Source organism: Bombus pascuorum, chromosome 6 (assembly GCF_905332965.1).
Source record: "Bombus pascuorum chromosome 6, iyBomPasc1.1, whole genome shotgun sequence".
Taxonomy (NCBI): Eukaryota; Metazoa; Arthropoda; class Insecta; order Hymenoptera; family Apidae; genus Bombus; species Bombus pascuorum.
Window position 1 is genome coordinate 12012896 of NC_083493.1, and position 13632 is coordinate 12026527.

Here is a 13632-nt window from a genome sequence, read left to right on the forward strand (position 1 = left end):
ACCATAAAATCGTTAATTTGAAATTTTTGAATCAAAAAGACAATGCTTTTACAAACTTCAATTCATTACAAATGTGGATGAAATATGATGGAACCATCATAAAGGTTCTATATAATTATTTTAAGAAATTGATACCCTGATTGTTTCGATTCTGTTTTGTTAAGTATTTAAACTTTAAATTCAACAGTTGCATTTAACAAAAAGAAAAATTGAATAAAGTACCACGTTTTTATAAATTCATTCAAGAAAAGCTGATCTGTGACAATGTTTTTATACATAGAACAACAGCCCAGCAGATCGCCAATCGACGATTGAAAAATGATAACGATCAAGTGTTATTTTTCGCACCTCACTATGTCACATCGTGCAAGATAGTAATCGTTAATCAGCGGATAAATCAATTCACGGTTCGATTAATAATCCCATCGCTTCGGATTTACGCAACTGCATCGGGCTACCTTCGCCGCTCAGGTTTCCCCGCGACATTCGTCCCTCTTTCATCGTCCCTTTCCTTAATGCATTTTACACCCCTTGCGGGGGAATGACGCGGAATGCAAACCAACTGGAACTTTTCATTTCCTGTTATCGTTCCGGTTGGAACGCTGACCCCGAATGGCGACAAAACATTGTTATGACTGAGAGGATAAATCCAACAATGCCGCGAGAATGGAATTTTAACGGGAGGTGGAAGCTCGCTAATTTCAATTAACCTTTCACGTTAAATCCGAGAGAAAAGAAGCGAAAGGTCACACGCACGAGGGCGTTCACGTCAGTACACGCCATTTATAACGATATTTTTACGCTTTCCCCTTTCGTTCTTTCTCGACTTTCCAAAAGAACGATAATCGAAACAGGTAACCCCATAGCCTCAACCTTTCGCCTGCGTTGTAAACTCGATAAAACTTTTTCAAAAGGAAATGGGAGAAAAAAGAAAGATTCCAATTCCCACGCGTAATCGAACCTCGATTCGATTCGTCGATACAGAAGGATATGTAACCACATCCGCTGAAAGCAATCGAACAGCGTAAAAACTTTCGAAAACAGGCTATGAAAGCGTTGCCTGAACAGTGAAATATCACGCTATCCGATGTCTCTGCGATTCGAAGGCAACGCGAAAATCTTACGATACTCGAGTATCGATGAGCCAAACGAATAGAGTCTACGAGAAAATATCGTCGACCATTAAAGCAGCGGAGGACAAGGAGGGGAAAAAAAAAAAGAGGAGAATGGAGCGGACAGGAGTGGCAGTCGTTTATCAAACGCGTTTCCAGGGGCGTCAAGCGCGGAGACGTACTTTTTAGCGCGTGACATCAGCAGATCTATTAGTCACGGGCCTGACGATGAGTTCTGTCGGTTGACGGCAGCCGCGTGCGGCAATTACGTCGAATCTGGAAAGGAAGCGACGTCTCTACGTAAGGGCAAACAATGCCAGGCTAACGTTACCCGTGTTGGAAGCCTTTCATTAGAGTTTAACGAGAAAAGTCGAGCGAGCCGACTCGTCACGTGCAGAACTTAACCGAATCGTCTTTCGTCGAAGCGTCGAAATAAATAACATCCGAGGAAAATAACGACCGGCAAAGAAGAACGAACAAATTACGAAACTTGCTGTAATTAACTCGAGAAGATAGTGGAGAGACTTCGATATTAATTAAAATACTGTTCTGTTCTATCTAAATCGATTTAATCACAGAAACGTCATACGACAGCCAAAGAGACAGCACTGGTAGGCGTGTCCTGAGCTAAGATCGTTGGAACGAGGTAAATCCGACTTAACGTGTACAATAGTCTCTTTTTGGGGGGAGAAAGAGCGAGCTCGTTTTGCTATTCTTCCTCCAATCGGGAGACCAAAGCAATCCGATAACGAGAATCTCGTGAATATTTCATTCGAGCCGCTTTTAAAGAAGAAGCAGAAGCACCGTTCGAACGTCGAATTTACGCAATAAACCACGCCTCGGGTTTGCGTTTCTTAAGCTGCAAAGTTCGATCGGCATCCTCGATTCATAAGGACGACAACGACAGCGTGAATGGAATAACGAATTCAACGATGACCAATCTCAGAAGTCGAAGGCTCGATGACGCTGGGTTAATGTACACGTATTTGCGACTCGTGCAACTCAATACGCAGACACGCTTCGACAAGATTGTAGAAATCGCTATGGCAAACTAAACGATATAGAAACGTATAAAACTTTATCGAGCATTCGACTTTTCATTTTTACTACCAGACGATTAAAACGCTGTAGAATCGTTTAAACTTTCCTTCGATGTTACTATTATTCCGTTATTTTAATTTATTCAACCTAATGAAGCAACTCGATATCGATAAACTTTATCTAAAGATCCAATAGATAGAGGAAATTCTTCTAACAAATCGATACCAATGTAAATTATTTTAAATTAATGTAAAACACGCCAACGTTCTGCATTAAATTAGACCAAATACAGATCGTGCAAGGTCCCAGAATATCCACAATTCCTATCTCGAATGCCACTAATCTCGAACAAGTCGTCCAATAATCCCCTTTGGAAGCGTTCGATAATCGAGCAATAACGTTGCTAGGTCTCTGACAGAGCGATGGGCGCGCCGCTTCCTCCGTTTATATTTAAATGATCATCGGTTATTGCTTCGCAGGAAGCAACTTCTAAATGTACCTTCACGAAAGTGCACCTTCCTGTACGGTCGATGCCTTCCATTTTCCTGCACAGGTAGATCATGCGGTCCTAGGTTCTCCCTCGATAACGAACTCACTAGGATCCCCCTGAGAGTCGCAAGGGTACTGCTCGGAATCTCTCTGTTCATGTCGTCAGCTCCCATATCATCGACGTTTCATTAACACTGACATGTCGTCGCTAATATTCGTTGATCCGCGTACGAATTATTTAAAAAGAAATAACACCAATTCCTCGAATATTCCGTGTCGATGAATTAAATTTCGCGCGCTTGGAGATGCTTAGTGCGCTTCGACAAAGCGAAGCGACCCGATCTCCTCCGATCAAACGATCGATACTTTAATGTCACCGCGTGTGGACCACGCTCCACGTTGTTGATGATTCTATTTATTTCCAGATGAAACGGAAAGTTAACGTAAATAAAGAGAAGTGTAGGAAGGAAGAGTCACACGATCGTTAACAGTGAATCGTCGAGCGAGAACGCAATCGTCGCGTAACAGAGCCGCCTCTTTTCGCCGTGATGCCCGTAACTGGCTTCTTCATAGGCCATCGCCGACGACCAACAGCAGCGGCGGCACGTTACGTCACCATGTAAATTTAATCGGCTGTTTAGCGGCTGATGGCTCGCGCTAAAGGTCGCGTGCGGGCGTAGGTTCGCGGTGCTGCACACGAGGCTCGACGCACGCTATCGATCCGGCTGTCCACGGCCTGTGTCCCCTCGGAAAACCGACACCATCTTCGTCACGATTAGAAAGTACCTTTCTCCTAGATCGATTTAGAAACTCCGCACTTTTCACCCGGGAAAACATCGACGAGCGCCGCGACTCGTCGCAACCAACCACTTTGCTGTGTTCCTTCGAGCCACGTAGTACACGTGTTCACGTATGTACACTAAAAGCAGTAGGTAACCACGTGATTGCGATTCCTGAAACGATTCTAAATTTCCCGATACCAGTGATACACGTAAGAATCGTTTCCACTTTTATATGTAACTATATATAGATATATGCACTTGTGTACCGTATCATACGGTACCACTTTGTATTCGATCACAAAGGATTAAACGAACGGCAGAAGAGTTTTGTGGTATCGATTGAGAATTGTAGGCGAGAGAGTCTCGATTTTCAAATGGAATCACGATCGCGGTAACAAGACGTCCCTGTGGAACATGCTCGACCGTGTGACTGACTTGCTCGAGAAGCCACAGGTCCCTCCTTACTCGTCGCAAGTCTTTCTTGCTCCTTCTACGAGTCTCTCCCACCTCTCTGTGTCGGTCTGATTCGACGACGGACAGTTGTGAGCTCTACGTGCACCTTGGACAGCGTGCCGACTGTCTGTTTCAAAGGAGTGGGAATCGATGTTTCCATTTTCTCGTACACCACGCTCGAACAGCACATACGATGTATGTACGAACAATTACGAACCGCGGTTGTATAACTACTCGGTTTCTTTAAATAGATTACTTCTGTTTACACGTTGTTATCCACCAGGCGCCATTGTTGAAAGACAGTATTCACAGAAACAATATTACGCTTTCTGCGTCGTTCTTTGTTCTAAGTAACTTTTAGTTACGCTGGTAGACAGCCACTTTAGCGGTGGAATTGGAGTTAGAAATTCTGGTAGGAGAAATTGCTCGGTGAGTGCCAAGTGCCCTAGGTTCGAGTTCCGATCCAGTAAACATGGTCGTCCGTTTTTTGCCAACGCTGTCTTCGTTACCTCGTTTCTGCTGTTATCGATTATTTTGTTGCATTTCAAGTCTTCTGAATGCCACTTAACGGTTTATAGTTTTAGACGCTCGACACATTATGGAGAGATAACGAGGTAAGATATCTGGCGATTCGTATTTCATCATTCTTGACTAGATATCTCATATTTACTACATGCATAGAGAGAAATTATAAATCAATAATGAGTGATAACAGTCGCTAGTAAATTAACTTGTTCTTCGAGAAGACGAATTTTAACACGTTGTCTGAATTTCTAATCTGAATTTCTAATCGCTTGGATATAACTATTTCTTTATAAGTCGTAATATTTCTGTTGGGAATAAATCATGTCATACTTGTATTTGCGAAGATTAAGATCAATCTTGAAGTTTCTATAGACACAAGTAAAGAAACGGAGCTCAAATGAGGCTACATTTTATCTACCAAAAATTCTAACAAGTATTCTACTTCGTATATTTTATACGTTTTTCTTTGCTGCATACATTCTGTACATTTTTATATCTCTAAATTTTCATACAAGTGTGGAAAAAGTCAGCAGTTTGACGATCAGAAATTCCTAGCAAAAAAATTAAACGTCTTACTTTCGCTACGTCACTTACTGGGATCAGTAGAATTGCTTCCGTTATTGGTCAGCCATGTTCGCGGCGCAAGTAACATTGAAATACGTCGACGTGGCATTCTCGCATTAAAAATAGACGAAACGCGGCGCGTCAATGAATATTCCATCGATCCACGTCGATCACGAGGCTCATTATTCACGGCTAACCTCGCGACTAGATAAAAAGAGATGACGTGAACGAGCCTCGCCACGATATTCAAATTGCTGCGACGTTTCTCAAGCATTCTGGCGTTTCTTGATTACACGACGTTTGTCATTTCCGAGATAAGAATAACGAGACGTTTGGCTTCCAAGAGATTTTCGTGCCCTGAACACGGAACAAAAGGAAGACGATCAGGTATCGGCTAGTCTTCCTTTTCGTGGCAAATGACAGTCTTAACGCTAGAACTAACGACAAGTATGATACTTATATTGAAGAAATAAATATAAAAATTATTTAGAAAAAAAAAACGCGTGATGCGATGAAAAAATTATACAAGAACCGTTCAGATTCTTAAAAATACACTATTGCAAATGTAAAATTTTCATGAAAAGTTGCAAATTGGATCTTTTACCTATTCCGATAGCTTTCTTCCTGCTGAATAAGATTTATATAAACTTTTAGGCCGAATTTTCCAATTTTTCACCGCGTATGTTACGTGTAAAGAGTTCCTTGAAACATTCTACTATGTTCGCCAGTGCTGCACCAGTATCATTTTATTATACATTGTAAATTTATAAAATTTCTATGAAAGATTATGAACTGGTCATTTCGTCGATTCCGATAGTTCCAATGTTAAAAGTGTGGTTGTTTTTCTTCTGTTTCAGAAGTTACCTATTTATTCGCGATTCTGAAAGCATCGTCGATTTTCTAGAAGTAAATGGTTGGTTCACTCTCGGTGAATCCTTTGAACCCGCTGTATCTCTTCGCTTGGTTAAACACCACGTTGATCGAAAGTCGTAAAGAAGCTTGTGAACTGTTGGGGAAAAGTGTAACGCTCGATTTAAGAAGAGACTTCGGTGAATGCAAGACTGTTTAATAGGAATAGATAGAATATCTATGGTGCATATCTGTGGTGCACGGATAATTTGCAACGAGAAATCGACGTCGTAGCGATCGTTAATTTGGTTTGGTAATCGCTACGTTCCGAAGAAGCGACGTACGAGCTTCTCAGGTATAAATTAACGTTGAGAGGATAGGTCAGGTGGGATCGAAGACTTTAACGATGACAGTGGATTCCTTAGTTAATAAAAAATGAGAGAAACAACTTTATAGCGTTTATACCTTCCGAATGTAATAATTTTTTTTACTTGAAGATTCTCTATTTCTCGTTGTGCCGTTTCCGTCAAAAATAAACGATACCATATTGACATGTGTGAGAAAATCTAACTGGATTTGATATAACTGTTTCAATTATTAGTCCCGCAACTATAAAAATACCTGCATAAAGAAATGGCCTGGTTACCGAATCGATACATTGTCGTTTCAATAAAAATATTCGTTAACACCTCGCTGATAACTATTGACAACCCAAAGAGATTTTTGCAATATACCCCAGTTCAATGCAAACGAGGAGAAAGCTTCCATCGAAAGCCGTGCTAACTACTATGCGCAACGAGTCCTATAACGTTTACAATGTTTATTCATTCTTCCATGCCGCCTCAACAACGCCTCTTCCCTGTCACGCTAAATCTCCATCTTCTGCTAACCTTCTTGACCCAATGCACTCCAACAAAACAAGCGAAAAATAAACTAAACCCTGCTCTATAATTACTCACGATCACTGACATTTCCATCGTGCAGTATCGCGATTAACAGGCAATTAAGCGCGTTTTCATAAAGCATAGCCTCCGCGTCCCGTCACAATGGACGGGTCCTAGGATCGCACTGTAACATCCAACTAGTTATCTCTCGATAATTTCGTCCCACACAAGCAACGCATCGGTCCGTGAATACCGTAAATCATCCGTAATGCGCGAATCGCCCATAACCAAGTCCAATTGCTCTCGGCTCATCGATGACCCCGCAAACGAGAACGGAAGCGGCAACACATTTTTTCCTCCTCTCTGGAATGGCCTTTCCCCCTCCTTCACCCCGTTGGTAGGGTAGAAATGCAATTTATAAGCCGAGAATCATGGTGAACGTCCGGCACGGTGGTTTCACGAACATCGATTATTCTATTATATATCTTCTAACCTCGAGAAATTTGCCAAGCAATTTCCGGGCTAATTATTTTCCCCGCTGAGAAGATCACCGCGTGATAATCTCCGCCAAACGGAATCTCCATGACGAGGGTTTCTTCGACGAATTATCGCGAGGCGTGAGCGTCGATGCGTGGAAATCTGAAATCATCCATGAACTAGGGACCAACTGTAAATAACTGACTCGGAGAATCTGGTTCACGACTCCGAGTCTGGTTCCATAGTGGTCCTGCGTCGAAGATGTGTTTTCGTGAGGATCATGCGTCACGCAAGGCAAACGTCACGCGTTACGAACGCGGTAATTAACTTTACGATCGTGTGGTATAGGGTATGGTATATTGTAACACTTTTAAGAATAATGATAGGAGTAGTGATTCTTGATGCTGTTAATTTTTCCAGTCTTTCTTCTATAATTATACTTTTTTATTTTGGTACATGGTTATTTAGCGTTATACAGTTAGTTATGTTTAATTCTAGCTCAAGCAAAACATCGACAAGAAGCTTGAAGAAGAGGCATGTGAATAGTACTATTATTATAATGTCTACATGTTTATATTTTTGCCATTATTAATAGTAGTTTTCCGTGGATTGTAAAAAGCGACTGGTAAATTTCAATAATTTATCATCAAACTATCGTATGATTCTAAATGATGTTCCATAGAAAAATCACATTTGTATTTTCCATTACATTTCACTATAAAGAAGAACAAAATGTTCAGTTATTTTGTACACAGATGAAGAAAAGAAATTTGATGTTATACTAAGAAATTATACCGCCGCATAGTCGTTGCATTAAGGACAATTATGTCTTTCCAACTCGAGTGGTGGTTTTGCGCTTCGTCATGATATAGATCAAAATCAGTGGTGAAAAACAATCGGCTAGAAGCTTGCACACACAATGAAACAAACAGACGGGTCTTCTCCAGAAACTTCAGCAACGAGTCTCTCCTTCTTCGATGTTAATGACCATGAAAGTCATGACGGGGAACGTGAAAAAAAAGTGGTATCTCCTGGAATGGAAGAACTCGGGGAAAATGCAGTCGCATCCATACAGGGGCGAGAAGCTAAGAAACTCGGCAACGAACTCTTTGAGGATTGAAAAGGCAACGCTTCGAGAAGCTGACCTCGTTTTTCATTCAGCCGGCAAAACCTGCGGGCGATTTTCCGGTGACGTAGAAATCTTTGCCGAATGGTTTGCCGAGAGCGTCCTGGAAAGCAAGGAAAACACACGGAGGAAATCGAGCACGGAACAGAAGACACGTTTTTTATCACGGACTTTCTACCAGATGAGACGGAAAAGAAATAGCAAACGCGGATACCATCCACTATATATTAGAGACAATGATATTTGATGATATTTGAAGGTTTCAACAGGAAAACGGTGACAATCCATCTCAAATCGAAACTGCAATTTTACAGGTTTCAAAAAATCGCTTATAATTATTCCAACGACACACTTTCTTTTACTTTAGCTTATTTTTCAATAAGAGTCAATATTTTACTTCGTTAAAAGTACCTGCATGTTTCTAGTAATTACAAACGCAAAAAATATGACATTCATTTCGAAAGGTTTTAGTTGCACTATTAAATGTTTCTTTTCTTTTTTTTTTCTTTCTGATTTTCAATAATTCTCTTTTCACCAATAAATCTCAGTTACCATTTAATATCATGTTTCCTCATATCTTAGTATCTCCGGATTAAGTTCAATTACATCTGGGTCACTATTGACTACTATGAACTACATTTCCCACATACAATAAAACCTTTATCACGTGTTGCGCTACAACTCGGATTTCTCGTGCAAAAGAAAAACAATTAAAGTATTCCGAGGAAAAACAGTCGTAATCCTTCTCAAATAAAAATTGATATTTTATTATATCGTATATTAGAAGTAGGGAAAGCTATTAGACTATAATGTAATAAAAAACCGATCAATGTCATATCTTTCCAATAGAGGAGCATTTATGAACAGTCATGGAGAATTTATGATCAGTTAATATTCTTAAAACGATTATAAATTCTCATTCTAGAAAGCATAAATCACAACCTGCCAATACAAATTCTACGATCTTCAAACAACTAAACTAATCAAGAACGTGCATGTTATAACTTTCTCTTAAGATAAAAACAATAATCGCAGAACATTAAATCTCGTACGTCTTAAAATTTAAATATTAATGAAGAGGCATTAAACCTTGAGTTCTGTACAACGAGAAGAAGTTCACGAAATCCCAATTACTAAAAATTTTACTTTTTACGACACTGTACTTAATCGTTTTTCTCGCGAACTCTTCAATTATCAGAAATATAATCCTTGGTGAAATGCTCCGGTGTGAAATCATGCCACTTACATCAGCCCATTTTATGTGGCGTCGTTGCAAACTGAACGTCTCCGTTTCGCTACGTTACAGTAGTCTGTCTCGACTGAACACGACTACATACTGCTCGTATGGAAACTGGTTGGTTGGTAGAGGTAGCCGATGATTTTGCGATGATATCGCGTGATTACGCAACCGATTTTTCTCGAAACGAAACATATCTGTTCGCATCGCGGCGGCATTTTCTACGCCTCGAACTGGTCGCCAGGCCCCGATATTCCTGACGACGATTTCTTGTGGCCGGTTGGCCTTGCAATGCCACGTGCAATGCAAAGCGTCTCTGGCATTAGAACTGTGCCCACCTGCGTGCACCGCCGATGGCATCCGGCCTTTGTGGCCGACTATCCACGCGGTCGAGAAAACGTTCAATCGGTGTTCCTTTTATCCTCGACCTCTCAGCATCGGATTATTATCGATTCCTGATTAATTCTTGTCGATTGAAACCGGTTTCACCGAGAAAAAATTCTTTCTTCGCCAATACGCTATATAGAGTCACTGGATTAGGCAACAATAATCGTGCACTCTTATAAGTAGATAAACATACGTTATTTCCTTATTGCTATGGCACCTTTCAATAATTCTGAATAGTCCGTGATTATATCATAACTCTCGAACAACTGTTTAATGACTCATACCTTGCTCTTTCTATTCCGATCATAATGTATGTACACTTAAAGATTTCACAAGCAGAATACATTCTTGCTGCGTGTCGTTGTATAGTCAATTGGCAGCGTGTTACTATGCATCCTAATTTCCATGTATATTCTTGGAACCGATCTTTACTTGCAAAAATCTCTTAACATGCTCGTCGTCCAACTACATCTATCGCTAGACTGCAAATGTCTAGGCAATATCATATTCTCATGAATGTGAAGTAAAAAAAATGGAATTTAAATATAGTCGTTCTACGAAGTAGATATTATAACTAACTTTTACTATATCCGTATATTTTTACACTTTTCAATCTCCCACGAATACATTAACGTTTACGGTCTACTTATCATACATCTGAACATCACGGGGTAAAAACATAATAAGTAGACATATTATTGGAAGCAGATTTAGAAACTCCAAGATTATTGGACACTTTAAAATTCCGTGTGAGTAAAAGACAGTGGATATCCGTAACTTAATGCGTTTAAGTCACGAAGATGGAATACGTTATCTAGTTTCTACGTCTCGGTAGACCCACGGAAAAAGGAGCGTATGAATAACGTGAACAGATCGACTAACTAAAACAAATCGTTTTCACTGATCGATGACCGGCATACTTCGTCTACTTTTATTTATCTCGTGAAATTCGTCTCGTGGGAGATGCTAATGGTCCTGTGGAAATTCTCTGGAACCGTGACAAAAGGCCATCAAGGTAATTACCAGGGAAGCCGACGAAAAATAGGAGGACGCCACTGGGGCCGTTTTAAGTGTGAACTTCGCGAGATCTATCGGCAAGTTCGTAAAAGAGCCATTAGGAAGTTTCAACCCGGAGGCTGCCTACCAACTTCCCTGCATCCTTAATCGCCGTTTTCACGGATCGCCGATATTACGCCATTTAAAATTCTAATCCGCGACTGTTTTCCTTCTGTTGTTGTTGCGAGACGATCGCGTGCAAATGGTCCCCCGCTCTAAAGTTCGCAAGAACGCGAATCGAGACGAATATCTTGAAAGAGAACGGTTTAGTTGGCCTTCGTTGTTCCAGAAAGGCTTTCGTACTCAGGTTGTTCGCCATAACAATTTCATTTCACGTGGTAAGTTCCGGTAGATACGCTTTTAGTAACGGCAACGTAAAATGGAAAGTTACGAGAGTTAAGAATTCCGTGATTACGAGATTGAATGAGTTCCTAAGTTCCTTATAAAGCTTCTAAATGGTATATCTTGATGCTAAAAATATTGCCATAACAATATGCTATTGGTTTGTTACGAAACTTCGTTGATTCATCAGCTGTTTCTGAGAACTTTGTGTTTTTTGATTCATCTAAAAGATCTTCTGCTCAACTAATAACAAGATGGCAAGAAATGCGAAATCTCGAACGTGTTGGCTGTATGTGAATTCCATGTTTTAGCCCTTTGTTTTCGAGAAACTAATCAAGAAATTATGTTCTTGGTATGTATAATATGCAGGAATACTATGATAAATAAAAATAATCAGAGGTTTACCAAAAAAGTTGTAAAAACTTAACATTAGAGGCAACAGAACATTAATATTATAAAAGAATTTACAAAGTAAGATATAAAAGAAACTTATTAGTTTCTCGAACACAAGGGGCCGTGCACTCAAATCCTCTTGGGATTGTTTTATCATAAACCGAAAGCATCGAATGAACACACAGCCAACTCGTTCGAGATCTCGCAGTTCTTGCCATCTCCTTATAAGGATATTAAAATATTCCCTTCCACTTGCCAAGTAATATTAAAACTGGAAAATCAATAAAAACGGACTCAGCGTGTTTTGAACAATGAAGACGATACGATCGACGTTCATGTAACCATAAATATATCCAACGATGCTCTCTCCTTTCTCTCCATGTATCTCACTGCAAATTCGACCAACGACCGCAGACGCGTAAAACTCGTTGATTCACGTGAAAGTGCAATCAGCCCCAATTTGTCCGGGCGGATCGTTGCGTAGCGCATGGACGCCGTTAATTATTCCGCGCGTGCCAGTTACAAATGCATGAAACGTAGGGAACGTTTCCCGACGCGGGGCTTGGCGCGGTTGAATTTCACCTTTCAAAGCAGCACTCGTTCGCATCGAAGGACGAAAATTGTCGATCCCGGTCTGTCGTTTGCGTAATCCTCCGCTTTTTTCGCGAGTCAGCCTCTTGTGCAACAGCCTATTAAAACCGAACTGCACGACGTCTATGGTGGCGTCGCGTTGTCGCGATAGCGACACGAGGCTTCGGGTGCCGGTGCAGGTAGCATTTGGGTGAATCGATTCTCGAATTGCGTAGGCAATTGTACTCGAATCCGTTCGTAGAACGTCGCATCACGATCTTAGATAGTGATCGTATGAATAGAGCAGTCATTCTGATTAATGAGCAGCTGTCATTTGTAACTGCAATCGTCATATACAATAGTTGCTTTGATAGGCGAAGAATTAACATCGTTTCGATACAAGACCAGTTACAACAGAACGGTTCTTGCGATTAATTCGAATAGAAGCGATTCATTAATTCAAATGGACCAATACGATTGCAACGTCGATTCCTTTGAACTAGAGTGACTAATGCGCTTACCCGTGCATCGAGGATTGCGGAATTATCCTTTGATCGCGTATTTTTTTTCATTTTTGTAATTCTATAACGGTAGTCAATTTTTATATCAACCAGCCGACAAATAGAATTTCCCCGCATTTTACTCGGTTCAAAGGAGCTTTAGCTAGACCGCTTTAACTCTTGGTTAAGATTAATCTCTTCCTATTGTTAGTCCGGTAAAACCCGGTGGATTTTTAAATGCTGCTCCAACGGCTCTCCGACGATCAAAAACCGTTCTTTTAATAAATATCCACGTGCAACACGGAGAATTAGTTTAGTTACTTGGTTATTTACTTATTTAGTTATTACAGAATTAACATAGAATTAATATACTATAATAGTTAATTATTATAGAATTATTTAATTCTCGGAATTATATATAAATAAATAAATTTAATACATATAAATCGAATTAAATGAACAAATAACAGTCATTTATTTCGTATCAATAATATTTTGTTCGATAAGAAAGTATCTCGATGTATCATTTTCAGTTATATATATTCGTATTCAATATTTTCTATTCATATTCGTACATCGTTATCACATTTAACAAAAAAATTAATAAACAAAAACCTGCAGAATAGGATAATGAACAGGAAAAAACGTAAAACAGAAGGAGCCTAGTTACGAATGTACGATTATTCAACTAGAGATAATTCGATAGATCTCTAACCCGTCACGCATCGAGCATGCGATCTCGAAACTGTCTGTTACCGTGTTTAGACGGCACTCCGGTGAAACGTTTTACATAACTGAAAGTCGAAGCGCCTTCCCGTCACTATCACCGATCAACAATTCTCTTT

General features: G+C 40.1%; 1 protein-coding gene and 1 long non-coding RNA gene across 21 annotated transcripts in view; both read right to left on the bottom strand.

Annotated features, from left to right (window-relative positions):
* Nucleotides 1-13632, bottom strand: part of LOC132908360 (ensconsin) — a 202878-nt gene that overhangs the window by 82709 nt on the left and 106537 nt on the right. Inside the window, exon 1 of one of the 19 annotated variants that reach the window (XM_060962316.1) lies at nucleotides 2653-3877. The exons of 16 other annotated variants lie outside the window; for them this stretch is intronic. In XM_060962316.1, the coding sequence (XP_060818299.1) occupies nucleotides 2653-2815 (163 nt within the window). In that variant the 5' untranslated portion in view covers nucleotides 2816-3877. Of the gene's footprint in view, nucleotides 1-2652; nucleotides 3878-13632 lie in introns of those variants that run through there. 2 more of the 19 variants (XM_060962318.1, XM_060962326.1) reach the window with 2 other exon arrangements.
* Nucleotides 6357-11599, bottom strand: LOC132908400 (uncharacterized). 2 transcript variants are annotated; one of them, XR_009658360.1, is made up of 4 exons: nucleotides 9355-11599; nucleotides 8855-9047; nucleotides 7972-8405; nucleotides 6357-7891 (listed from the first exon to the last, which is right to left on the bottom strand). It is a non-coding gene; the product is annotated as an uncharacterized LOC132908400 (long non-coding RNA). The 2 variants fall into 2 exon arrangements; XR_009658359.1 differs by having other exon boundaries at nucleotides 6357-8405; nucleotides 9355-11598.